The 25,328-nt window shown below is 45.3% G+C and overlaps 2 protein-coding genes across 3 annotated transcripts in view; both read left to right on the forward strand.

Annotated features, from left to right (window-relative positions):
- ALDH1A3 (aldehyde dehydrogenase 1 family member A3) overlaps positions 1-18,017 on the forward strand; it is a 33,515-nt gene extending 15,498 nt beyond the window's left edge. The window contains exons 7-13 of the mRNA XM_041418794.1: positions 2,047-2,160; positions 4,560-4,662; positions 5,635-5,819; positions 10,789-10,953; positions 12,502-12,659; positions 13,948-14,022; positions 15,373-18,017. Coding sequence (XP_041274728.1) covers positions 2,047-2,160; positions 4,560-4,662; positions 5,635-5,819; positions 10,789-10,953; positions 12,502-12,659; positions 13,948-14,022; positions 15,373-15,445 — 873 coding nt within the window. The 3' untranslated portion in view covers positions 15,446-18,017. The remainder of the gene's footprint in view (positions 1-2,046; positions 2,161-4,559; positions 4,663-5,634; positions 5,820-10,788; positions 10,954-12,501; positions 12,660-13,947; positions 14,023-15,372) is intronic.
- A 1,457-nt stretch (positions 18,018-19,474) lies between these two features.
- Positions 19,475-25,328, forward strand: part of LRRK1 (leucine rich repeat kinase 1) — a 74,184-nt gene continuing 68,330 nt past the window's right edge. Inside the window, exons 1-2 of one of the 2 annotated variants that reach the window (XM_041418769.1) lie at positions 19,475-19,581; positions 22,936-23,149. In XM_041418769.1, the coding sequence (XP_041274703.1) occupies positions 23,083-23,149 (67 nt within the window). In that variant the 5' untranslated portion in view covers positions 19,475-19,581; positions 22,936-23,082. Of the gene's footprint in view, positions 19,582-19,893; positions 20,011-22,935; positions 23,150-25,328 lie in introns of those variants that run through there. The other variant, XM_041418768.1, reaches the window with a different exon arrangement.

The raw sequence follows: 25,328 nt of genomic DNA on the forward strand, positions 1-25,328 counted from the left end.
CATACCTTGTCTTCCCCTCTCCCAAATGAGGGAAAGGCAACAGCTCAGTTTTATTAGACAATGGGGCAAAAAAGAGTGTGATTAGACAGCAGTGTTGTGTTTGTTGTTCTTAAGTGGGATAATTCAACCAAGACAGAGTGTCCTGGGAAACAATTCCTTGTCATTTCTGTGGTTCCTAGAACAATGTAGTTGTGTCTGGCCTGTAAAGTCAGCTGAAATAAAGGCAAGATGATAGGTTGGGATTTTAAAATGCTGGTTTAGGGCTCGTCAGGTAGGATCTTGGGTGCCAACACATCTGTTAATTGTGCAGAGGAGGTGGGAGATGCACAGAACCTTCAGTACATCAGCTTCCTATAGGTATGGGTGTGAGTGACTGAGGAAAACTAAAGGAGTTGTAGATGAACTTTGGCCTCTGTCTGTTTGTTAGGCTCAGTCAAATGATGATTTTGTCCTTTCTTGGCTTAGCCTGGGAGAAAACAGAGATATGTTGATAATTGACACTTAGGGCTCTTCCATCAGGAAAGGAAGTGGAAAAATAATACCAGTTAAGTATCTCCTACAGTTACTTGGCTTAATGAGATTACACAAGATGAGCGAGTGAGCACAGGGTGCAGTTGTCATGACTTCTACTGAGCCCTGGCACACCACTGTTTTTTTTGACTCTGACATCAGCTCCCCAAACACAGGCATAGCATTCCCCCCAGAAAACACCATTCAATTCTGGTAAAATTAACATTTTTCAGCTGAAATTCTAAGGTTGCTCTTTCTTACAGTTGTCTTTCAAGGCAGAAGTGTAGTTAGAGCACAATAATTTTATTTGAAGATGCTCCTTTCTCCACCCAAAATTAGCTAAATTCTTTTAAGTTTTTTCAGAAAAATGAGTTAAAGTTTTTTGGTTTTCATCTTTAAAAGGATGTAGAAGATGTTACCACACACACAAAACTATGTGTTACGTTCAATGAAATAATTTTTGGCCAACCAAAATATTTTTGCTGAAAAACAGAAAAAACTTTTTGGCTCAGTGTGTTTTGAACCAATTTTTTACTTCCTTGTGGCTTTGCTGCTGACTCCAAACATCATTACTTGCACAGTTTGACATGCAGTATTTGCTTGAAAACTCATTAGCCAAGATGCAAACTCCATTAAATGCATTTTTGTCATTGTCACATCCACAGAAGAAATGAGACTGCCCTTCCAATTTATGAAAAGAAAAAATGGGGGGAAAAAGTCTTATGAGGATAATTTTTTTGCAGACAGTACATGAGCAATTGCTTCCTTTCTTTTTTTCTCTATTAAAAAGAAATGGCATTTATTGAGATTTTGTATTAAAAAGTCATAGGAAATGAAGCAAATGTGTTATATTCTGGAACTTCATCATTGGAAATTGCAGGGAAAACAACTTTGTGCTATCAGTAGTAAGGGAAGGCTAACCTAGAAGAGTAATAATCCTTGGAACTCTTGTTTCAGGAACTAAAACCAAACCAGTCGGTCCCTCAGTTCTTCTTGCACTAGAATTTCACCTGAAGTTTTGCCATTTGTCTGTTTTGGCAAAATTACTAGTTGGCTAATCGACCTTGTAAATGTGGTGGAAACTTGCATAAGTCTTGTTACCATCTGCTTTTGTACTCCTGTTTTATTAGCCCCATCATCTAGTGAGGTTTTACTGACTTCTTAATCCCTCTGGTCCCTGAAGAACCACAAATGTCAACCTTTGTTCAAAACAAACTTTCATTCATTTACCCCTTGGCTGCAGCTGCACTGCAGTAGCTGGGGGCCAAGTTTGGCCAAAAGACTCACTCTCTTTTGATTTGAAACTGGGACTTCTCCAAGAATTCTTACTGAAACTTGGCATTTCCTAAGCATGGCTGTTAGTTTCACCCATGTCTACTCCAGCTGGTAGCATGCAGCCATGTTACTGGAAGGTCTGGAAAACAGGGATGTATCTGGTAAGAGCTCAGAGGAGCATAGTGCAACTAATCCAGGCTTCCTGAGAAATGAGCTGTGCTCTCAAATTCTCTACAGAGCTGTTTTTAAACTCTGTTTCAGGTGGGTTTCCCTCCAGGTGTGGTGAACATTGTGCCAGGCTATGGCCCCACAGCTGGAGCTGCAATTTCTACCCATGACAGCATTGATAAAATTGCTTTTACTGGATCAACCAAGGTAGGTGATGGATTTCTCAAAGACACCTGCTGTTCCTCTTTGCATTCTCTTTTAAACTGTCATCCACAGAAGACTGGACCTTTGAGATGTCAGTGCTTCTGTTAACCAACAGTTCCTCTGTCACATTCCATGTGACAGGATTTCTCAGCAGTGTTTGGTATTTGTCTAATTCAGATCCTTGTTCTTGTAATAATCCCACATTTCTGAGAGCTGGGTTTTGCCAAACCACCACATTTCTGTGAGGACTGTAAGTAAAAGGGCTCTGACATAAGGGAAGGCAGTCTACAGGGCAGGCTGGCAGTGACTTAACATCATGTCATTGACCCAGTGGAGCTTCTGGGCATGTTTGCCTGCCAGTCCTGCCCTGCAACTGGAAAACATGTCAGTCAGAGCCCTGAACAATTCTTCCTTGGCTTTATTTACCTCTGAGGAACTAGGACTTAAATAAAAACATGGCTTCGTGCCCAAGGCCTTCTCTGCTGACGTGGAGGGGATTAACATTTGAGCTTCATTCTGAGACCTGTACAGTAAAGCACCTTCTATTTAGCTTTTTTCCTGTAAATAGATCTGTCTGGCTTATTTATGAGAGGGGTGGCCACAAGACCTCTGCACTATCAATCTCCTACAGCCATCCTCTTCCATACCTACATGGGAAGAGTGCATATGGCTTGGCCAAGACCATGGAATTGAGCAGAGCTGAGACATGCAAACAAAGCTGAAAATTCTCAAACAAAAGCTTGCTTAGAAAAGTGAACATTTTTCCGCTGACTGCTTTAGATGTTTCTTGCAGTAGATCTGCACCTCCAGAATAGAGGCAGTGTCCAAAGAATGGAAATGCTCACATCAGTGGAGGCAGCTGAGGCAAATTCAGTCTCTTACTTCTTTGAGGAGCATTATTCTTGTTGAGCATTTGCTGAATTCATCCATTCTTAAGTCTGCCCTCGTAATTGCAGAGTGTGATGTGAATGTATAATGATGACAAATTACCTTGAAAGGTGTTCTTGGTCGGTAAAGGTAACTCCAAACACTCAAAAGCTGCAGCATTTACCAACACTACCATCTAGTGGCTTTGTGTACATCCTGTGCTTATCCCATAGGAAAAGGTGTGCTAAGCCTGTGTTTCTGTACAGGGATCATGGGAACAAACAGACCACAATACAGTACAAGTTCACAGTGAGCTTTTGCTCTCTTGATGCTTGGTCTGATCTTGGAGCTTATTCAGTTACATGCTTCTCTCCAAATCCTAGATCGGAAACTTTTAGCCCAGATGAGACATTAGCTGTGTGAAAACAATAGAGCTTATAGACTCATCTAGCCCACATGGATCTGCTTGGGTTTTTAATGAAAAAGGAGTATCCAGTGGATTAGCGGCAGAAGGAAAATCTCAGCTGCTGGAGCCTGTAGGCAAAAAACTCCTGTAGACACTGTGCTTGTCTCCTAATCCATGGGTGTGCAGGAAACACCAAGGGAGACAGATCCTTTGCTAATGCATGTGTAATTTAGAAGTGTTTTCTTCCCCCTCCACCCATCTGCGAGTTCAGCTGCATCTCTGCAGCATTTGCAGCACAATGCTACTGTTTCTGAGCCAGGAAGTGAAGCTAATTCAAAATATATTTTGACTTAGTTATTAAGCCCCAAGTTGGGCTCAGTGCCAGTTTGGAAATACTGATCTTAAACTCCACGAGAATTTTCCCACATAGATCTCTTCTCTTAGGTTATTAACTCACTCCTCTTTGGCCAGCCAGCCTGCAGTAATGCCCCTTGCAAAGCTAGGATGCATCACTTATTTCTGCTGTCTCTAGGCCTAAGTTCTGAGTGACTAGAGAAGATCTCTCCTGAGTTCAGGAGTCATGCTTGAGTAACAAGGGCAAACCATGAGAAATGCTGACCTGTAATTACCAGACAGCTGCCCCATGCTTTCCTTCCTCACAATTCCACTCCAGGGTAAGAGTAGTTTTAGTCAGAAATAAAGGTAAGGTTTCCATGTGCAAAGGTAAAATACAAGCAAACAGTTATAATATGAGCAAATTCAAGTATTACATCACTCTTAAGAAATTATCCTGCCCTAACAACTAAAGGTCCCAAGTAGCTTTAATTCATACTGTTCCTAGCAAATTAGTTTACTAAATTCTGAAAGCAGAGTAAATCCTTCCCTTCAGGATACAAATGTAGTTCTCCCACACAGCCTGCTCTTCCAGACCTGCCTAAACCAATCCTTAATTCTGCGACTGGTTTTGACCCAACACATCACAGCATTAGGAAACTCAAAGCATTTCAGAGTGTTCTCCCTGACCTCTACCTGCTGCAGCTGCCATACAGGCTCTTCCACCCTTGTTGGAATCACACCTGAGATTTTTAGGGGAAACAACTCATGTCCTATTTGTGTCTCACTGATACAGGTTGGAAAACTGATCAAAGAAGCTGCTTCTAAAAGCAACCTCAAAAGGGTGACGTTAGAGCTGGGAGGGAAAAACCCCTGCATTGTGTGTGCAGATGCAGACTGTGAGTATGGGCTGCTGGCTGTGTTTGCTGTCAGAGGATCAGGGTGGTGGGGTTTGTGTGTCTCTGCTGTCCTCTGGCACCTCACAGGGCTGGTGTTTCCACCCCAAAGGCTGGAAGAAACCTCCAAGGGCAGGATATAATTCTGCATTCCTGGAGCACTTCCCCAGCATGGGGATCTTTCCCATGGCCTGTGTTGCCTGCCCTGGGGATGGCTGCAGTTGCAGTTAAATCTTGCATTTGTGTGTTTGCTATTTGTGGGCTTTCTCTTTAGCTGGCAGTGCTGCAGAGCCTGAGCCAAGCACTGGGGAGAGCAATTTTCTGCAAAGCAGCCCCTCTGCAGGCATTCCTGTGACAGGGGAATTTTGTAGGACCTGATCTAATTCAGCCTTCACCTCTATCCTGGTGGTCTGCAGCCTCATCTTGTGTGTTTCATTGCAATTTTGTTACATGACTCAGTAGTACTAGGGGATATGTTTAATCTGTGACCACCAAAATGGTTGGAAAATCCTATTTGGCTTCAGGAAAATCCACTCCAGTCCTGCACAGCATTGAAAATCAGAGGTATTTGAGCCAGCTGCTAATTGTGAGCTTTGCAAGGAGCTGGCCAAAGCTGGCATGCTGCTTTCTGAGCAATCATGACTGAAACTTGTCTTTAAGAACCAATGTATGGTATCAAGAATTCCCAGAGCAAGAAAAAAACTGGTCACTGCCTTCAGTGAGTCCTTGTGGAAGAAAGTATCAGGAACTATGGCCAACTAGACCCCAAGACAAAAGGCAGGAAGGGAGGTGGATACAATAAAAGATCTGGTCTGGGGGCAGTGAGGCCCAGTGAGTGCCTTCCATGGGTGTGGACCACTGTCAGCATTTTTTAAGAAGGTTTTCCAAAGAGAGAGGAAAACAACAAGTCTAGAAACACTGGAATGCTGGAACTGTGCATGTGGTAACACTTTTCCCTCCTGGGTCTTCTCACAGTGGACTTGGCAGTGGAATGTGCCCACCAAGGCGTGTTCTTCAACCAGGGGCAGTGCTGCACAGCCGCCTCCCGCGTCTTCGTCGAGGAGCAGATCTACCCAGAGTTCGTCAAGCGCAGCGTGGAGTTTGCCAAGAAGAGACTGGTTGGAGACCCCTTTGATGCCAGAACTGAACAAGGGCCTCAGGTAACTGTGTGTCTGAGAGTAGTTGTTGTTTGGTTTTTGGTTGTGGTTTTGTGTAGTTTTCCTTGTGTAAATATTATCCTTACGGATGCGGTCCCAGCAGAAGTGCCGAGGGGTGAGTAATGTATCGTGGCTTTATTTTTCCTCTCTATTTAAAATATCAATTAATCACAACTGTTGAAATGTTATGTTGTAATTTTTTTAAGAACACAAATGTATTTAATTCAGTTCTTATCCAGCTTTATGGAAGGGGCTGTCTCCCTGGTGCAGTAACACAAAGCATGTTGCAGTGAGCCATAGCTCTGTGCAGAAGAGCACAGCTAAATGGCTATTCAGCTCCTTGGCTGTGTGGGTGATGACAAGTAGTTAGAGCCCAGAGACTCCTGAGTCCTCACTTTCCCTCTCCTCCTCTGCTGCGTTTCTGATCCTTTGGAGAAGTTTCAGCTGAATTAGGAGGAAGAAACATGCCAAACTGCTGTCAGAACCAGCCTCCTCAATACTTCCAGAGCCTTCCTCTTAGTTTTTCCTTTTGAGGCAATTTGAGTTGTGCTGGAGAACTCTGGGGGAAGATGAACCTTAGGTCAGATCTCCTAACAGGCCCACTGTTTGGTATCAAAAATAAAGCAAGTTTCCCAGAAACCTATAGCCAAGGCCTGTTTTTCTCAATACTGCACTGTGGGTTTTTTTTCCTTGATGCTGTCTTCGTAGAATCCCTCAGAGAAGGGGTGGCTCTGAGGACATCTGCCTCTCCTTATCTGGATCTGAAGCTACACATGATTCATGCATGGCAAAACCTCATTGCTTTCCCTCCTGCAGGGGGAATAAGATGAGGTGAACCCCCTGCTCATGTTGAGGCTGCATCTAGCCCTGTAGCTTACCTGGAGATTTCAGACTGCTCAGGACTCTTAGGAAAAGAATCCCATGCTGAGACTTGCTCCAACAGAGATGAACTGACCCTCAAACACTGATTTAATGAGAACAGCTCCTGAATCCATTCAGTTGTGAGTTTTAAAGGATGAAACACCCTGCAGTGGTTGAAGCATGTTGAACTGGCTGCTTGTTTAGCTTCATCAGTGTTCCCAGCTCCTGCCAGGCTGGCAGAGCATTTCCAGGGTGCACTATGGCACAGCTCTATCCTCTGGGATCACTGCTGTGGCTTAAGGGAGACCCTTTGCATACAGACCTGTAACTAAGGGTTAACTGCAAGTTGGAATAGCAGTGTCTGGTCAGATTTTAGCTATGGCCCATCTGTCCTTTTTTCCTCTTCTGGATTACCTGTTATACTTGTAGGAGAGAGAGAACACCCACACACACCTGAACTTCTGTGTATGCAGCTGTCAAGGCCAGGATGGAAAGGTGTTGAGGGAGTGGGAGGAAACTGTAAATCCCAAAGCTTTTATGTGCTTGCCAGTTCAAAGGGACAACCACTTCCTCTGCAGCTATGGCTCCTCACTCTCTGGAGCCTGTGTTGTGGGCACCTACAGAAACTTAAGCAGAGGAGAGAAATGATGCAGTGTCACGAAGACTTAAAAATACCTCTGAAAGTAGCAAAGATTCACACCTGTTCACAAGTTACTCTTCAAATGTGAAACTTCCAGATAATTTTTTCACCCTGTTCCTGAAGTAACCTGCTTGGCTGTGAGGGGGTTTTTATCTTGAGCTGATGGATAAGGGAAGAATCACCAGGAAAAATAATTTGTCTTCTTCATATCCCCCCATCAGATGCTTCAAATCCAGCCTGTTCCTTTCATTCTCCTTTGATGCAAGTCAGGGTGAACATACACAACAATGCTGCATAGATCCCACTGTGGGATGGTCACTGGCTCAGAAGCCAGCAAGGGGAAGGGGTTGAAGCCAATCTTCAGGCTGACAGTGGTTGTAGCTCATGATCTCTTTGGTCCCACATCAGCTGCAGGTGCTGACAATCCTGTTCCACAAGAACTTGGAAGTTGACATAAGCTAGTTCTGGAAAAGTGGTCCCATGTGCAGTTGTTTGTTCCTACATTGCACTGCACTGGATTGGGGAACTGGCTGATTCAGGTCTAATCCAGCCTTTTTGGAAGTGAGGAAGAAAGGTTTTACTCAGGTCAGTCCCCTGATGTGGATTACTGTTCACTGGCATAGATGCTCATGGCCTGGCAGAGGGGAAAAGGCTGTGTCAGCTGCAGTATTGGGTTATGCTGATATAAACTGTACCGCTCTGATTAAAATTAGGTCAACTTTAAACAGCATTAAATTTAGACAGAAATGAGGCATGCTTCTGATGAGACTTCTCCAAAACTCACATGTGTCTGGCAGTGCTGACTGGCTGGAATTCAAAGGACACCACAAGAAACCTGAGGGGTGCTCAGGACTGTTTGAGCAGAGTGCCAACCTCAAATGCAGGCATTTTTAAACTTTGGATTCCTGGGATCTGTATCACAGGAAGCAATAAAGTAAATCTGCACAGATGGCAAACTGGTTAACCAGTGCATTATACAACTGTGAACAGCAAACTGCATTAGATGAGGCTGACATCCTGGGGCTCTAGAACAGGGATTACATTAGAACAAGACTAGACTAGTTTTGTTATTTTAGAACCCAAATACTGGGATTTGTGGACTGCAAGACCAAGTCTACAGAAATAAAACAAGTACTAATTGTGGCACTTGTTAGTCAGTAATTATTCAGCCCAAAACATATAATTTGATTTATAAGACAGTGAATATTTTCCTTATACTGTAGACATGCACTTTAGGATTAAAGTGTGAAAATAAAACATTTATGTAGAAAGGGTTGTGTCCAACAGCCTGTTGCACCCAGTTGTGGGCTATTTTGTAGTATTACAAACACTAGGTTTGCACATGGAAAAAATTCTCTTTGTGGTCTTGACTGAAATGAAGCAAGAGATGAAGATTTGGGGGTTCCTGGATTTTCAGTATTGCAGTGATCCTTAGACGCTCCCTTCCCTATTGAATTAGATGAACAAATAGTAGAATTTGCTTTACCAGATCATGTGTTTTTAATAGAATTCAATGCTTGAACCATAAATAATAGTGGAGTAGGGGACAGAATTTAAACAAGCCTTGCAAGCTCTAGTTACAATGACAAACAGTTCCACCCTTGCATGTCATTTTTACAAATGTTTTCTTTCCCCAGTGTCTTTTCATCTAACTGTAGTTTGCCTTGCAACAAGTTACAGCTGTATAAATATCCTTGTTTTGTTTTCTGTGATGTGAAGTGGATGGACTGGATTGGTCTGGATCACAGACATGCCAGGATGGAAAGCACTTGCAGATATTTTCAAATTATTTACGCTTGGCAACTAAGCAACCAGACAAATAGACAATGTGTATGACACCTGCCAAACTCAGTGTGACACTGTATCCTACAGCAGGGCACACATTTCCTCGGGCAGTAGCATGAATTAAGTGTGTCCTTGGGTAGCACCTTAACACATGAGAGAACACAAGCACTTCGAACACGCTGCCCACAGTGCACGTGCTACTCACACATCTGTTTGCCTGGAGATGTGCTGGGCTCTGTTTCCACTGTGTACCACAAGTATCCCAAGGACACCCTCCTGCAGCTTTGATATTTGTCTAAAAGCATGAAAACTTGGATTGTGTGTGGTCAGGATTAACTAGGGACAGGATATAGTCTGTAATCTGGAGGAGTCAAGTGTGGAACACTCCGTGTAAACAGTCCCAACTGGCAACTGGCCCTGCTGAAATAAAACCAGATGCCTAGGGAGGGGGCTTGAGCCAGAACAAGCATCTGGAGATACCTGGCAAACAGAATAATCCCCCAGCCTTCTAGAACACCTTGTAGCAGTAGGTGGAGTCTTCTTTATTCACCTCAATAAATTTGTTGAGCTTTTTTTTGAGTTTTTCTTTTTAAAAACATCTCTAAGTGTTTTACTATCTCCAGCGTACTGTCATGAGGAATTTCATCACTTAATTCCACATCATGTCAAGAGCCAGGTCTGTTTGTCTGAAACCTGCAGTTCTGCAGCCCACTGCTGCACAAGGACCACAGAATAAGGATCAGCAGTGATTGGAAGGAAGTGCTGTGGGCTTCTGTACCTCATCCCAGCACAGGACACACTGTGCTTGTGGAGTGCATGATGTGTCCTCCAAGTCCTGGTGCAGCTGTGCAGCTTCAGGGTCCTGTCACTGGACTAGCCTTACCCCACCCTTACAGAAATCCCTGGTTAAAGGCTGACAGCAGCACTCACTATTTGAGCTTACTCCACAGTTAGGAGGAGTTAGAAAAGGTAGTTAAATGTGAGAGAGAAGAAATAATGCAGGATTATACCAATTTCTAAGAACTGTGAAAAGTAATTCTGATTTTAAAAGCAAGGCTTTTGTGCAGCAGTTGTGAAGTCACCCCACCAACAGGGCTTCTCTTGAGGCTGTCCATGTAGTGTGCACTGTGGAAGGAGATGGAGGCAGAGCTCACTGGGTTCTTCCAGCTGGGGACAGAGAGCTGTAGGTGAAGCTGCACACTGCAGCAAAACTGAGTTAATAGCTCTTAGATCCCGGTCCTCCCTCTCCTGTACTAATTCTGCTGCTGGTCAGATCCCTTGCTGAGCTCTCTACTCCATCTCAGGCAGTTCTCATACTGCTGCTGAGATAAACCAGTGCTTGGAGAAGGTCAGCAAATCCCAGAGCTCAAGTGAGGTGAGCTGTGGGAGCACATAGCCAGGACAGGGAGGAAGAGAAAGTGGGGGGACCCCTCCATGTGGCAGCAAACTATTCAATCAGATTAAACTGTCACATGTCACTTCACCTTCAGTTTCCTGTGGCTCAGAGCTATGCCCATGTCCTGTCTTTCTCCCTGCTCACTCCCTGACTGCCACATCCTAAACTATAAACTGAGCCAGTTTGACAGTGCCCTGCAAATGTGCCCCTGGGCCACATTCCATGACTCCTCTCTGGAACCATGATAATGAAGGTGCTGCTCTTTGTTTCTTTCCTGTTTTGTCTGACAGATTGACCAAAAACAGTTTGATAAAATCCTGGAGCTGATAGAAAGTGGGAAGAAAGAAGGGGCTAAGCTGGAGTGTGGAGGTCTTGCCATTGAAGACAGAGGCCTGTTTATAAAACCAACAGTGTTTTCAGAGGTCACTGACAACATGAGAATTGCCAAAGAAGAGGTACAGTACAAATAATCTAGAAAAATGCTGCTTCAGAATCAGAAATAGTGGTAATGGAGGGGGTTCTGCCTGAATCCTTAATTTTAAATATAAATAACTGAGTAAAAATAACTGACACTGTGGCAGGCTGGAGCAATTATTTACCCTGTAATTGCCAGTGACCATGAACAATGTAATGTGTGTTCTTCCTCCCCTACTTTGTAGAGAAGGGGTTGCTTTATTGCAGAAAAGTGGGAAAAGAACTCTGGGACCTGATGCTGGTAAGGAGCAAAGGAACAGCCACTGAAGTTCTCTGAAACAGTCTTAGCATCTGAAACAGTCCCAGATTCCATTCTCATGGCAAAATCTCCTGAGACTGACTATTTCTTTCCTATATGAAAACATGGTAAAAGCCAGCAAAGTGCAGATCTAATACTCTGGCTTTCATTATTCATATGTAGAAATGTTGAACAAGCTGCATGTGATTAGATGCTGTGATATTCCTTTGAAATAGAAGTTAATCTACTTTTCATCATGTTCCTTAATGGAAAATAAATAGTTGCCAAAGTCTAACCAGCATTTGTAGTTTAAAGTTTAGCCTAGTGCTTTTTATGGGGCTGCTTGCTGTTCACTCCTGGCAAGATGTTTAAATGTCTCAGATCTGCCACAGAATCTCTAAGGAACCTGGGAAAGATATCAGTCAGTCAGGGCATGAGTTACATGCTAAAAATAGAGAGAAAAAGAGCTGAAAATCCCATGACAAACCTTTTCTTAATGAACTGACTCCAAATCCCAAGCCATGATTCACAAAGCTTATCCAGTCCCGTTCATTGGCAGTTTTGTTGCAAATGCACGTTCATCCTTTGCCTAGGATTAAGGCTCCACATAAGAGCCTGGATATCCCAAAACAAAGACATTTATAAACCCTTGTATAAGCTTAACAGTGGCCCAAATGAGTCTGTTTCTCACGTTCAATGGACTTTATTGTGCTGTGAGAGCCTGCAGACCAAGAAAGGGCTCCACCTTTGATACTGTGCCCGATGAGAGACTCCTTCCCAAAATTTGGGAAGCCTTCTGTATGGCTGTTGCTTCTACTGCAACCTGGGAAGCCAAGTTTGTGGTCAAATAGAGATGTGGTTAATGCACTGCATGCAAGTAAAATGCATACAGTGACAAAATCAGGGTTAAAACCAAGGAAAAAACCTTGCAGTCCTTGAAATAAATTAATTGTTACTTGAGCACACTCAGCTTCAGAGTTCAAAAGGAGAGTTGTAAATGGAGTAAGGATGAATCATTTGTAAGTTGTCCAGACCTAACTCTGCTTATTTGGATTGTTACAGATGATCCATTTCTTGTTGGATCTTAACATTTATTAACTACTACAGCACATCACAATGCTTCCTTTGAAGTTTAATTAGTAGTTTTTGGACACTCTACTAGCGACCCCTAGAAGACTAAGATATAAGATTTTAAATATATTATCCAAACAGAGCATCTGATTCTGATTACTTCAAAATTACCATGATTAGCAGATGCTTTCCTGTACTAAAGTTTAATTGATATCTGCAGATTTTTGGGCCAGTTCAGCCCATTATGAAGTTCAAGAGTATAGAAGAGGTGATAAGAAGAGCCAACAGCACCGAGTACGGACTCACGGCCGCAGTGTTCACCAAGAACCTGGACAGAGCTTTAACCCTGGCTTCAGCTCTGCAGTCAGGAACAGTCTGGTGAGCAGGCTGGGAAAAGAGGGTGGGCTGGGGCTTTATTTCCTGGGAGGGGAGAGGGATTTAGGACTCACAATCGTGTTGGTAAGATAATAAGGTTGCTGATAAGGTTGCGGGCTCCATCCCCACACGTGCCATTCATTTAAGAGATGAACTTTGTGACCCTTGTGGGTCCCTCCCAACTCAGAATACCTGTGATTCTCTAAATGCTGCAGGTAAGATGTATTAGTAGTCTGCCTAATTCTTGATGTTCTGCTCGGAGGCAACATCCATTCCTCAGAATGAGGTGGTGAGGCCCAGACAGCATGTTGAGAAATGGACTGGTTTTTCCTTCAGTCGAGGTAGTTCTTTGTCTGGGTTGTAGTAAGTTCCACCAGACAGTGTGCCTTCCAAAACCCTGTATGTAGCAAAAAGCAATTCTCATGATGTTTAGCCAGCACCAGATGGGATTTTGCTGCACAAAACAGTATGGACAGTAGGTGGCAACACACCACTGTCACAAAGAAAAGCAGCTATTTTTGCGTACAAATCTTCTTATTTTATATTAGAATGGTTTTAAAGATAGAATCCTGACTTTTTTCCCCACTCAAGACAGGAAGTTGATCTGGTATCTGATTCTAATGCAGAGGAATAATTTCAAGAGTTGGCACCAGAAGAATCAGTCTCAAATATTTACATAAAAATGGGATGTTTGACTTTGAAGGATACATGTGCTGAACACACATGGAGGTGCACACTTCCAGCACAAGCCATACCTATGCTGCATGACCTTCAGTCATTTGATCATCCTGAGATGCTGGGGAAGTGTCTGCATCAGCTTTTTCTACCAAGTATCCATAGAAATGGGCCCAGTGCTTTTATTTTACTGTGACACAATTGTCTGATACAGTCCAAATGTTTTCTGTACCTGGAAGGGGATGCTGGGGCCTCATTGTGAGTGTTTAGACAGCTTTCTGAGTAACCATGTTCATTTCATTATGTACTTAATAAATTAGGGAATAGCCTGAACTATTTATTTTAATCATGACTCTGAACATGGCATAAATTCTATCTCAAGCATGAATGTCTTTGCCATTAGAGGATATGAAGCAAGATGTAGGTCAGACTGAGAACTACTCAGATGTTTTCTGTTTCTGCAGCAAAAGAAGACTTTATTGCAAAAATATGATTTCTCAAGAGTATGACAGAGAAAACAGAGAGATTTCAGATTTTGTTACATTGTTGCTGTTGTCATCATCTTGCTTTTCCTTGGTATTGAATTGTCTTTTTAAAATTGATGTTTTTATTGTAGGATCAACTGTTACAATGCGCTCTATGCTCAGGCTCCTTTTGGTGGCTTTAAAATGTCAGGCAATGGCAGAGAACTGTAAGTTTTGTTCAGTATTTTGTTTCTGTGTGGGTGGTGAATGCAATAACATTTGTGACTGTGAAAACACTGTTGAATTTGCTTTTAAAGTTTAATCAGGCTTGCAGCATGCCCCACAGGGAGGTGCTAAGCCAGTAGAGCGTGGATGTAAAGCATTCCTTTAGGAGCACCTTCATCTGCTTTATAAGCTTTTAATAGCTCCAGTTCAGTCAAGTCCACTTGGAAGCATTTTTCCATACTAGTTAGATTTTTAGATGAAGGGAGAAGTATGGCACCATGGCTGGGGGGACTGGTATCCACCCCAAGCCTGCTCCATCTTTCATGGTGGTGTCTGTGCCTCTCTTGGCTGCTCAATCATTGCTCCTTGTTCAGGTGGGAAGGAATGATCTCCCAAGTCATTCTCCATCCCACCTTTCAAGGTTGCTGCTAAATTACACAAGAACTCTCTGTGCCTCTGCCCCAGCCTGGCCTGTTACAGTGGGGCTACCAGACACTTCAGCTCTTAATAGTTACTAAAGCTGAAATTTTTGAACCAAGGTCACTCCATGAGTTGGACACAGAGCTGAGACATTGTCTTAAATCTTAATTTTCTTCTTGTATGGGAGACAGGTTTTCTTAGACCATTCAGCAGACTCCCCAGAGGAACCTAACACACCTTTTTTTTTTCACAAGCCAGATTTAATCGCAGAAACCATTTCCAGTAACTGTTCTGGTACATCTGCTGCTCCGAGACATTCAGGTGCCTCATTTGCTAAGCACAGCAAATAAATGAATCCTCAGATGGGACATAGATATATATTGAGACCTTATGGTTTGCTTTGCCTGACTGCCTGGATAATTAAAGGATGTCAAAGGTTTCCCATGGGAAGGGCATGGGAGCAGAGCCAGTTATCACCAACCAAGACATAATGCAGTGGTGGGCTCTCTCATCAATATGCATTTCTGGAGCAACTGTGCCCTCCTGATGACATGGTATCTTGTAGATAGAAGCTTTCTTTAGGTGAAAAAATAACTTTAATTGCTGTCTAAGCACCAATTAAGCTGTGTGTACATGGCTGTCTCTTGCATGACTTCTCACAGCAGCACTCAGTGCACAGGCAGAGTCACAAGTGTCATCTTGTGGGTTACAGTGACCAAAGCACTCTGTGTTTCTCTCAGAACAGGCTGTAATTGTGTGTACTCATGTGCATGTGGTTATTGAAGGTGGTGGGATAACTGGTGTAAATTGTTCCGATCTGGTTTTAATTACCTGATGTCAAAAATGCACATGTGTACAACTCCCTTCTGTCAGGGAAATACGCATTAACATTCAGCAACTGTTTGTCACTTTCCTCCTCTTTTCTTTTGCAGTGGGGAGTATGCTTTGGCAGAATACACCGAAGTGAAAACAGTCACCATTAAACTCTCCCAGAAGAGTCCATGAAAACAGGAGGCCTAAAATGCTGACACTCTGAATGTGACACATGGGGGACGTGTTCAGAGCAAGGGGGAGGGGAGGGGTGGGAAGGAAAATGGAAACACCTGTCTTTATTCCTCTAGAAACACTGAATCTGCTGGGCTCCATTTTGCCAACTGGCTCTTCAAAAACTGATTCACTGACCCTACTGGCAGTAGACACTTGTACTCCACAAGTCCCTGGCTGTACAACTGCCTGCTCCCTGTGACTCAAAAGCTGGTCAGTCACAGTGTTGGCAGGACATCTGCTTCCCAGCTGTACCCCTGAAGGACATGGACATCACTGGCATGTTAGAGTGACTGCTGGTACCACCAAAGGTGCTGGCAAATACCTTCAGAGGCACTTGGGTTTCCCTTGGCAGAGATGGACTCGAGTGGTAAGGGTTAGAACAACTTGACTGGAGTTGGTGGAGTTTGTGTGAAGATTGCAGCTGGAGTTTGGAATGGGAGTGCAAGCTTTCATGGAAGGATCTGTAAGGAAATTCTCTTTGAAAGAGCTATCATGGTCTCTCTAAAGACATGTGCATTCTCCATCCTGGTGATATTCTAGCCCTGAATGAGATTTGTGGGAGTTTCCTAGAGGACTCCTTTGGGGCCAGTATGTCACCCAACAGAGCCAGACTTTCAAGTGTCCTTGGAACCTGATGTTTGGGTGTGCACACACTACACATGCTGCAAATGCAAGTTCCTGACTTGCTGACCCTTCTGGCTCCCAGTGAGTCACAGTTGTATCTCAAACCTTCACTACAGCACTTTTCTCAAGAGGATTTTGCACTGCACTTACCGTGGTGACACCGAGTTGGAAGCTGAGCATGTGGCATGGTAGATACCCCATACCAGTCCTGATCTGGGGGAGGGAGCAGAAGAGCTGCAGGAAACTGTCCTGCACTCTCTTTCTCTGCAACTTTTTGAACATCTCTTTGTTTTTTGAGCCAGGACTATTAATTTGAGAGTAAAACTTAGCTCTTCACACTGCTTCTTTATCCTGTATGAATGTAGCTTAAAATACATTCCTGGAAGTGCAGTGTGAAAAGGCAGGTGCTCCCAAGCACACCTTGAGTGCTAAAGAGGAGGGTGTACAAGCCAGTTACCATGGAATAAACTGTGGCTGGGCTTCAGTCTGTCAGCAGCTTCACAGCCCTTGTCCCTGCGAGTGCTGTCATCTCCTGGCCAGCACAGAGTAGCTGATCCTTCACTGAGAAAACTGCCTTGGACTGTGCCTTGCTCACAGCTGTCCATGGAGTGCCTGTCACACCAAGCTCATGCCTTAGCACCTCCTGCAGTAACTTCTTTGCATGCCCAGACATTATTATGAGATTAATTATCATGAGATGAATGACAAGCCACAGGCTATCTTCAGTTCCTGGGTTCACTGCTTTCCCACCTCCTCTCCTCCTGACTCTGCTGGAGAACCTTGGCAAAGGCACAGCCAGTCCCACGTCTGCAGGAGTTAGTGCTGACAGCCTGTTAGGAAGTTCAGCTGATCCCTCTGGGATTGTCCTCTGAGAACAAACCCACCACGGTTCCTTATGGCTTATCAGCAGGTCTCCAGGGAGCTCTGATAAGGCTTGCTGCTCCAGATGTCAGAGCTTGAAGCAGAAATGCAGGTCTAACCTCTCTGCTCTGCTGCAAGCCAGGATTTACCCAGTACCTTCCTTTGCCCACAGATAGGCTCAGACAGCAACAAATTCTGTTGCATGAGTGGCGCTTTTTTTGGAGGAGGAAGGAAGGTGGGTGGTGATAAGTTAAGGAAAAAAGTTTGCATGAGCCTAAACTTCCTTATTAGTTGGTGAATGTTGAAATTGCACTTCAACATCACTTTGCTTCTGATGTGACATACCTCCAACAGTGTAACCAGGAGCCTGTGCTCCCACAGGGTGTGAGGCAGGTAAATCTCCCCATCCAGTGATGAAAATGTCCTCCCTTCCCCATGAAAGGCCAAATGGGATCATTGTAAATAAGTTTCTATTTTTGTAGGACACTTAAGAGTGCAAACATCTTCTCAGACAAACATTTTACTCTTGCCCACCTGAAGGTTTCCTTGGGCTGCAGAGAGGTGAGGCAAACAGTAAAAAGCTGTTTATCTTGATGTATCTCTGTATTTTTGATAAAGAGTGGTGGAAACTGAAATAATCTGAAATTCTTAAATCTGCTTTTCTGGCTTTATATGTATGATATATATTCCATTTTTTTCCCCTTATCAAGTTTTTTAAAAGTCAATGTATCTCTTATTGTATAAATCAGGGTTTGACTCTACACACTGAATTTTGTAAGTTATATAACACTAGACACTAACTTTAAAATAACCCCTTAGAGGGTATATATATTCCTCCATTGCACAGTAAGGCTTTCATATGAATACTAGTTGTTTTTTTAAAAGAAAAGAACTATATTTATAAATTAGGATACAGTTAATCTAATGTATTTTTATAGCTAAAGGTACATGAAAATGTTATGTTTAAATCTCATGTATATATTTAGACTATGGATATCTTTTTTGTAATAGTTCTTATTCCTAATAAATGTTTAACTTTGTGAAACAGGTGTATCTGAGGATTTAGTATCTCACTGAGGGACTGTGAGGGAATCTGCACTTGGATTAATTTTTGCAATTTGGGAAGAATTAGCCAATTTTAAGAGTAAAGTGCTAAGTGTGGTCAGTGTTCTGCACATAAAATTTTGAGTTGTGCCATTTACCATAAGCAGAGGGAGGAGAGCAGAGCTGCAGCTGGCAGGGCCAAGCACACAGCTGGCAGGATCCTCTTTTCCTTCTGAGGTGAGCCTCAAAATGAAGTGTTTCAAGACACTGTGGCTCCTGCAGCCAGATGGAGCTTCCTGCCTTGCTCTGGCTGCTCCCTAAACCCCGTGAGACACATCCACCACCAGCGTGGCTCTGCTGAATGTGTTCCCAGCCCAGTTTTATTTCTCTCATCTGCAATGTAGATACAGAGCAAGAACATTCCATTGTCTTTTAACTCTCTTCCCATCTGATGTGTGAGAAATTCCTATGGGCTCCCTACACAGGCCAAGCCAAACTCCTTGAATTTTCCACTCACTGACAGCATCACTCAGAAGCTTTCAGACTCCAGAAAAGGGAAGGCTGAAGATACAAAGGCATTACTGTGAGTGACATAATCAATGGAGACCTGAGGAAGAGTGGGATGAGATTTGGGGAGGGAAAAAGGGAAAAATTAGCTTGAATATGTGGGTAAATTATTGCCAAAGGAAATTAGAGGCTCTATCATAATAAAGGAAAAAGAGTTATTTTTAGGGTGTTTTCAAACGTGCTAAAAATGGTGTAAGAAAGGTCTGGGTGAGAGCTGGGCTGTGAGGCATAAAAGGGAGCAGGCTGGATAAGAGGTGGAAAGGTGCTGAAAACAGGTAATGCTGGTTTTTAGCTGCGTTAAAAGTCAGAAAACAACAGTATTGCTACATTCTTGCTCTCTACCTATGGCTGCAACTGGACGCAGATTGATGGGGACCTGAACACAGGGCAAAGCCCCGGTGAACACCCATCCGTGTCTCCACAATCACCCGAGGATCCCCCAGGCAAATGTCAGGCTGCTGCAGCATTCTCTGAATGCACACCCACCCCAAGTGACCACCAGCGACCATTGCTAGGTACCGACCAGGTAAAAGCATCCTCTGTTTAATTTACAGCGTGACTACGAACAGCAAAGCAAAAGGCACGCAGAAATGGGTTTTGGTTTTTATTTTTTCCTTAGTTGGTCTGACGAGTTGGGGGAGCAATCCCTGGCTTGTCAGAGGCTCCTGGACAGGAATGGGTCAGTGTGGGGAAGGGCCGCGCAACCAACATCTGACTCCTTCCGAAGAGAGGGGGCAACCTCGCCCTGCTCTTCCAGCGAGGACCGAACCCGCCGCGATCCGGGGAAGGAGAAACGTTCAAAGCGCGGCCGTGCCGTGAGCTGGGGAAGGAGAAACTTTCAAAATACGGCTGTGTCCTGAGCTGGGGAAGGAGAAACTTTCAAAATACGGCTGTGCCCCGAGCTGGGGAAGGAGAAACTTTCAAAGCGCGGCTGTGCCCTGAGCTGGGGAAGGAGAAACTTTCAAAATACGGCTGTGCCCCGAGCTGCGCACAGCGCGGTAAGGCCGGGCCCTGCCGGGACGATGCGCAGCGCTGCGGGAGCTCTCTGCTCCAGCCACCGCCACTCCCACAATGGATTTTCCTAAAAACTCAAACCCACGGAGCCTAAGAGCTGCCCGGGGGCGGGCGGGCGTGTGGGTCGGGTCTGGGGAAGGAGCTCCATCCTCCTCCTCCTCCTCCTGCGGGCCAGCCCTGCCCTCGGGGCAGGCCCAGGGCCGTGCCGGGGGACTCGCCCTTGGCCGCCGGGCCGGGGGCCGGAGGAGGAGCCGCTGTCCTGCTGCCTTTGCTGCCGGGCTCCCTCCGCCTCCCGGGCCGCGGAGCGGGGCGTGCGGGCGGCGCCGGACGAGGAGGAGGAGGAGGAGGAGGAGGAGGAGGAGGAGGTGGCGGCGGCAGCGGCAGCGCCGGGAGCGCCGGCCCGGGACGGAGAGGTACCGTGGCTTTGCTGCCGCTTCTCGAGCACCTGCCCCACCGCCAGGGCAGTCGGTGTGGGGGGGCTGCCGGGGCGTTTCATGTGGAAATGATTGGGGAAACGAGTTTGTTTTCAAAGAAAATGAAAGTTCGGAGGGAACTTTGCGGGCGCAGCCCGGCGGGAGCGCGGCCGCCCCGCCCGGCGGGGCCGGAGAGCAGCGGGACTCGCTGTGAGGGGACGGCTCACCCCGGCCGCTGGAAAACGGCTGGAAAGGCTTGAGAGACCCCCCAAAATGGGGTGTAGCGCCTGGTGTGCCCCCAGCCGGCCGAGGTGTGGGAGAAGGGGATGGCTTGGTGCTCGCTGCTCACCCGGGGACGAAGGATGCGGGTCCCAAGGCGGGCCGGGGTCCCTGGGCTGGCACCGCGGGCCCAGGCTCGCCATGGGCGGCAGAGCCCCCGCGCCTTCCCTCCTGCTCCGGGTCTTCAGATCCGTGGCAATCCCCAGGTGGCATTGTCAGAATCAACAGGTGGTTTGGGTAAAGCACTGAAGTTTTAGCAGGGTTTTTTTTATGAATTAGGAAGCGATTTTGGGCAAGCCGTGATGATGTTTCTGGGGGCCTGGCTGTTTTTAGGCACAGTGCACAGGGTGAGACTGGGCGGGATGGTGGAGAGGAGAGGAGATGGTTCAGGTGTGGGCAGTAGCAGGTGTCAGGACTGGGAATGTGTGAAATGGGATGTAAATCCCATTTACAGCTGTTCGGGTGTATTCTGCATGGTTCTGAATGAGATTCTGTAGAGCACATGGACTCCCTAAACCAAATCCACATGTGGTGTTTCCTTGTGTTACAGTTGTGTGCCGTTTGCTTAAGGTAAAACTCTGTAGGGTTGTTTTGGTTTTTTTTTTAATTATATTCAAAAAGATCCTGAAATACAGAAATCCTGCTTACCTGGGTACTGTGTGCCAGCAATGCACGTGGCTACAGCGTTCAGTTACTTGCAGTTAAAGGAACTGATTACCAGAGCAGCTATTTTTCCTGAAAGTTATTTTTCTTTTCACTTTATATGAGGAAAGTTTCAGCCTGGGGAATAGGCTGAGTAGAGAGCTAAAAATCAGGAGTGGAGTGGTTTTCAAGCCTCAGGGGTCCATGCTGAGCTCCCTTCAGTGTTTCTTGTGCAGTTGCTGTGGGTGCACATGGTTTGTCCCCATCTCAGAGCAAGGAAGTGCCTCAGAAACCATCATCTGCTGCAGAGCTGGTGTGCCAGAGTGTGCATGGGGAAGTGTTTACTGTCCCTGAGCTGCTCAGTGCATCGAGGGCACAGGGCAGGCAGCTGCTGGAAGCATCACATCCCCTCCAGTGCCAGAGTTAACAGCCTGGACAGCTCTGGGAAGGTGTGAGAGGCTCCCCACATTCCCTCCAGTGGCAGAGTTAACAGCCTGGACAGCTCTGGGAAGGTGTGAGAGGCTCTCTGACACCTCTGCCTGAGGTGTCCCACCTGTGGCATGGAGGGTTGTGTGGTCCCAGCTCCTCCTGCCAGTGTGGGCGAGGGAAGCTGAGGCCAGGAGAGAAGCTGAGTGTGGTGGTGCCCAGCACCAGTTCCAGGGCAGAATTCAGTCTTCCACCAACACAGTGCAATTCACCAGTTTGTGGGCTTGGATCTGGGATTAGGGATCACCTCCATCTCAGCCTCCTGCAGCACCCAGAGCCCAGACTGGGGCACAGGGGTGCCAGTCTTTGCTGCTGCTGCCAGGCACTGCAAAGTCAGGGTCAGCAGAAGCTGAGTGCACCTAAAATTCAAACATTTGCCTAGAAACAACTGAAATAGGATGCAGTGATTTTTAGTGTTGTTGGCTGGTGGTTGAAAGCCAGCGTAAGGAGGGAGGAGCAGAAAACTTCCTGGATAGGGGTGGTGGATCATATTTTTGTATTCCACTTGGCCTTTGCTCCCAGTTCAGGAAGCCAGCTCTGCTCAGGGAGAGTCAGGGAAGGTCTCAGGCCTTGCTGGCTGCAGTGGGAGGTGGGTTGTGAGCTTTGCTGAGCTAGATCCTCAAATCAGAACTTGATCATCACACACCAGACATGAGCAGAACCTGTAAGAGTCAGTTGAGGTGCATCATGTCACATCTGAGAGGCGTTTGCTGACTGAAACTGAAAGCAGAAAATGAAGGAGCTCTGATGCTGGTTGGACAAACACTGCAAACCCTCCAGGAGTCTGAGCCTCTGTACGGAGAGGTTAAGGGGTGGCTGTGCAGCTGTGAAAAGGGAAGGAGTTGCAAGTGCCTCAGGAGACTGAGCTGTGCAATTTTCTGCTGCCTGTTATACCAGGCAGTTCACAAGCAGCCAACCTTTAATAGCTCCTAAGGGCTTGATTTGCCTCCCTGAGTGAAGAAGCCTGATGCTTCCAGGCTGGGAGAGTTCTCAGAAGGGGCTGAGCAGAGGAGCTGGTGTGTTTCTCCTCGCCCTCTTCTCTTTTCTACAGAGGATTATCTCAGTAACCACATCAGTGTTTTTCAGTTTCTCACAGTCTTACAAGAGCTGTGGTTGTCTTTGTGGATGGGAGAGGTTTTGAGGTTGCATTTAGGATTTTTCCAGCTGCACTGCAGGGTTTCAATGGTCTGCCTTTACACCAGCTTGTGGAGAATCTGAAACTGCAGCTGTGACCCCTGCCCACCCCCTTGTCCTCTGCCCAAAGACTGAGCAGCTTTGGTGGTGAAAAATTAGGAACATTATCTTTCTGTAGCGCAGAAATTGGTAGTAGTAGTCCCCTCTGTTAATTCATGTTATGCTCTTAACAAAGCTATTATGAAAATAATTGTATTTGTAAGATGATAAGTGTATTTCTGCAGTGTGACATTTGGACAACTGTGCTGATAGTGGAGAGGAATGAACATGTCACCATTTCTACAGTGGAATGATTAATTTGTTTTGTTGTTTATTTTTAAACAGAATAAATGATGTTTCTTCAGGATGGTGCTCACTAGCAGCCTCTGCTCCTGCGTTCACATGATGGGGATGGTCCAGCCTTGACAACACTGCTCAGTCTGAAGTGCTGTGGAAAGTTTGTCTGTGGGGCCTTCACAACTGCCACCCAGAATGTACTGGTGTGTGGGAACGGAGGAATCCGCTGTTTGCAGGGAGGGCAGCATGGATCCACAAAATGGTAAATAGCAGGATTCGTTTCTTTCCTCTTCACTCTGGGAACAAAGGGTTCTAAGAGAACTCAGTAGCCACCTGCCACTTTGATGAAGTTTAAACATGTGAAAGTTTTTTGAGTCCTAATCTTTGAAAATTTACAGTCTCCAACAAGGAATTTTACTTCCAGCGAGAGTGATGTTGAACTATGGAGGTGGTAAGAATAGCATTCCCCTGAAGATGGATGTTCTCCAAAGGCCTAGGGAATTAGTCAATATATGTATCACGTCTCACCAGTTCCTAAATATGTTTTACAAGATCTGTGCTTTTTCAGTGTGTGAATGCAAATATGTTCCCAGTCACTGATGCAATGGGTATTCAGGATATGAAAGCTGCTAAAATCAGAGCATCTCTTCTCAGCCTGAACAGATATTAACCTGCTCCAGTTTCACCCTAAACTCCAATTTGATGGCTTGCAGTGATTTTATGTTGGGCTAGATTAGAAGGTTTGTGTTTATGTAATAAAGAAATTCCCCTTTTAGAAGGGACATATGCTTCAGGTTGCTTCCTGTGAATTTTTTATTTTTTTTCCCTGAGCAGGCAAATTATTTTTGGATGGTTTCTCTCACTGCAACCCTCAGCTCCCAGGCTCTGCTGCCTTTCTCTGAGTCAAACCCCAGTTATGTTTCTGCAGCAAGAAATAGCCTCCTGTTCTTGTGTAACGGTGTTCCCCCCTTGCAGCAAGTGCTTCATTAGGAGGCAGCATCTGCGCTTCAAGTGTGGGAAGAAGGTGTGTTTGACGCTTTGTAGTGAGTAAGCAGGCTCCAGCAGAAGCTAATGTTTTTGCAGCCTTATTTTGAATTTTATCAGCAACTATGAAGCAAAACCTGATAGTTTATTCAGAGGCCTCCTTGTCTTGTTTGAAGACGTTCCTCACCAGCGTCACAGGGAGCTCTGGGAACTCTTTCCTTTCTCCGTACGTATCCTGCCTGTTCTGTGGTACTGATTTTTCTGTTTGCTTTTGGTAATTAGCATTGTACCTTTCTGTAACGCTTGGTTACTGAATATTCTTTAAATTCTTAAATTCTGTTTTCTGAGTCTCTCTCTGGAAGAAATTATCTCCACTTGAATACTAAGCTATAAACCATGAGAAGAATTTTAATCTGCGCTAACGGTTCGCAACTGTTCAGAATTGCTAAATTTTTGTTCTGCAGTAGTGATCTGACATGTTTTCTCTCTGTTTAAAGATACAGTAAATAAATTATTGTAGGAGTGAATAATTAAGTGGAAAGTGGAATAGTTATATTTGCTACATTTTGAATTCAGGGTTTTTTCTTTCCTGAGAACTTTATTACACATTGCTGTTATGTAATTATATTCAGTTAAACGGGGTAGCTGGAAGCATGCAAATCTCAGTGGTAGACTCTTCTACATGGATAAATCTGGATTGTATTAAAATAGTCTACAGTGCTGAAAAACTGGGAAAGGGATCCTTGTAAAGCTTAGGATCCCTGTACAAGGCACCAGTACTGCCTTGGTGGATTTACTCTTTATAAGGATATGGTGCATGCTTAAACTCCTTGTTTGGGTCCTGCCAAGAATGATTGTCATTAGCTAACTGGTCCACTCCCTAAGTTACTGGTCCTTGTTCTGGCTGGGATCCCGTTGCGGGCTGAAGCAGGAGCACGGTGACTCACTCAGCCTCCACATGCCAGCCCATTGTTTACGCCCCAGAGGAACAATGTGGATGCAGCCTCCTGCTCCCGTTCAGCGGCAGCTGCTGGGAAGGGGAGTGAGATTCCGGATCATTTCTTTCATGCCGACGATCTCATTAGTGCTCAGAGCTTGGAGTCTTTTTGTCGGGCAGGAGGGACTGGCTTGTGGCTCTGGGGGGTTTAACCAGAGCACGGTGGTGCTGGGGGCTCAGGGGTGGGTCAGCTGGACCAGCAGGGCTGCAGGCACCTTCCAGCAGGTCCCTGTACTCCTTCATTATCTGAAGCCTTAGGATTTCTTAGGAGTTTTTTTTCCTGGCAGCTATAAAGCCCTGGCCAATTGTATGTGGAGAAAACCACACTCACAGCATCCTTGTTAGTTAGAAAATGTAACACAGGGTGCAGGGGCTCACCTTGCTCAGGTGTCTCCTCTGCTGTTCCTCCTGGTTGCCAGTGATCTTCCTGTATCCCAGCAGGATGCCAGCTTTCCCTCTA

The sequence above is a fragment of the Onychostruthus taczanowskii genome, unplaced genomic scaffold (genome assembly GCF_017590055.1).
Source record: "Onychostruthus taczanowskii isolate IOZ18803 unplaced genomic scaffold, ASM1759005v1 scaffold6, whole genome shotgun sequence".
NCBI classification, from domain to species: Eukaryota; Metazoa; Chordata; class Aves; order Passeriformes; family Passeridae; genus Onychostruthus; species Onychostruthus taczanowskii.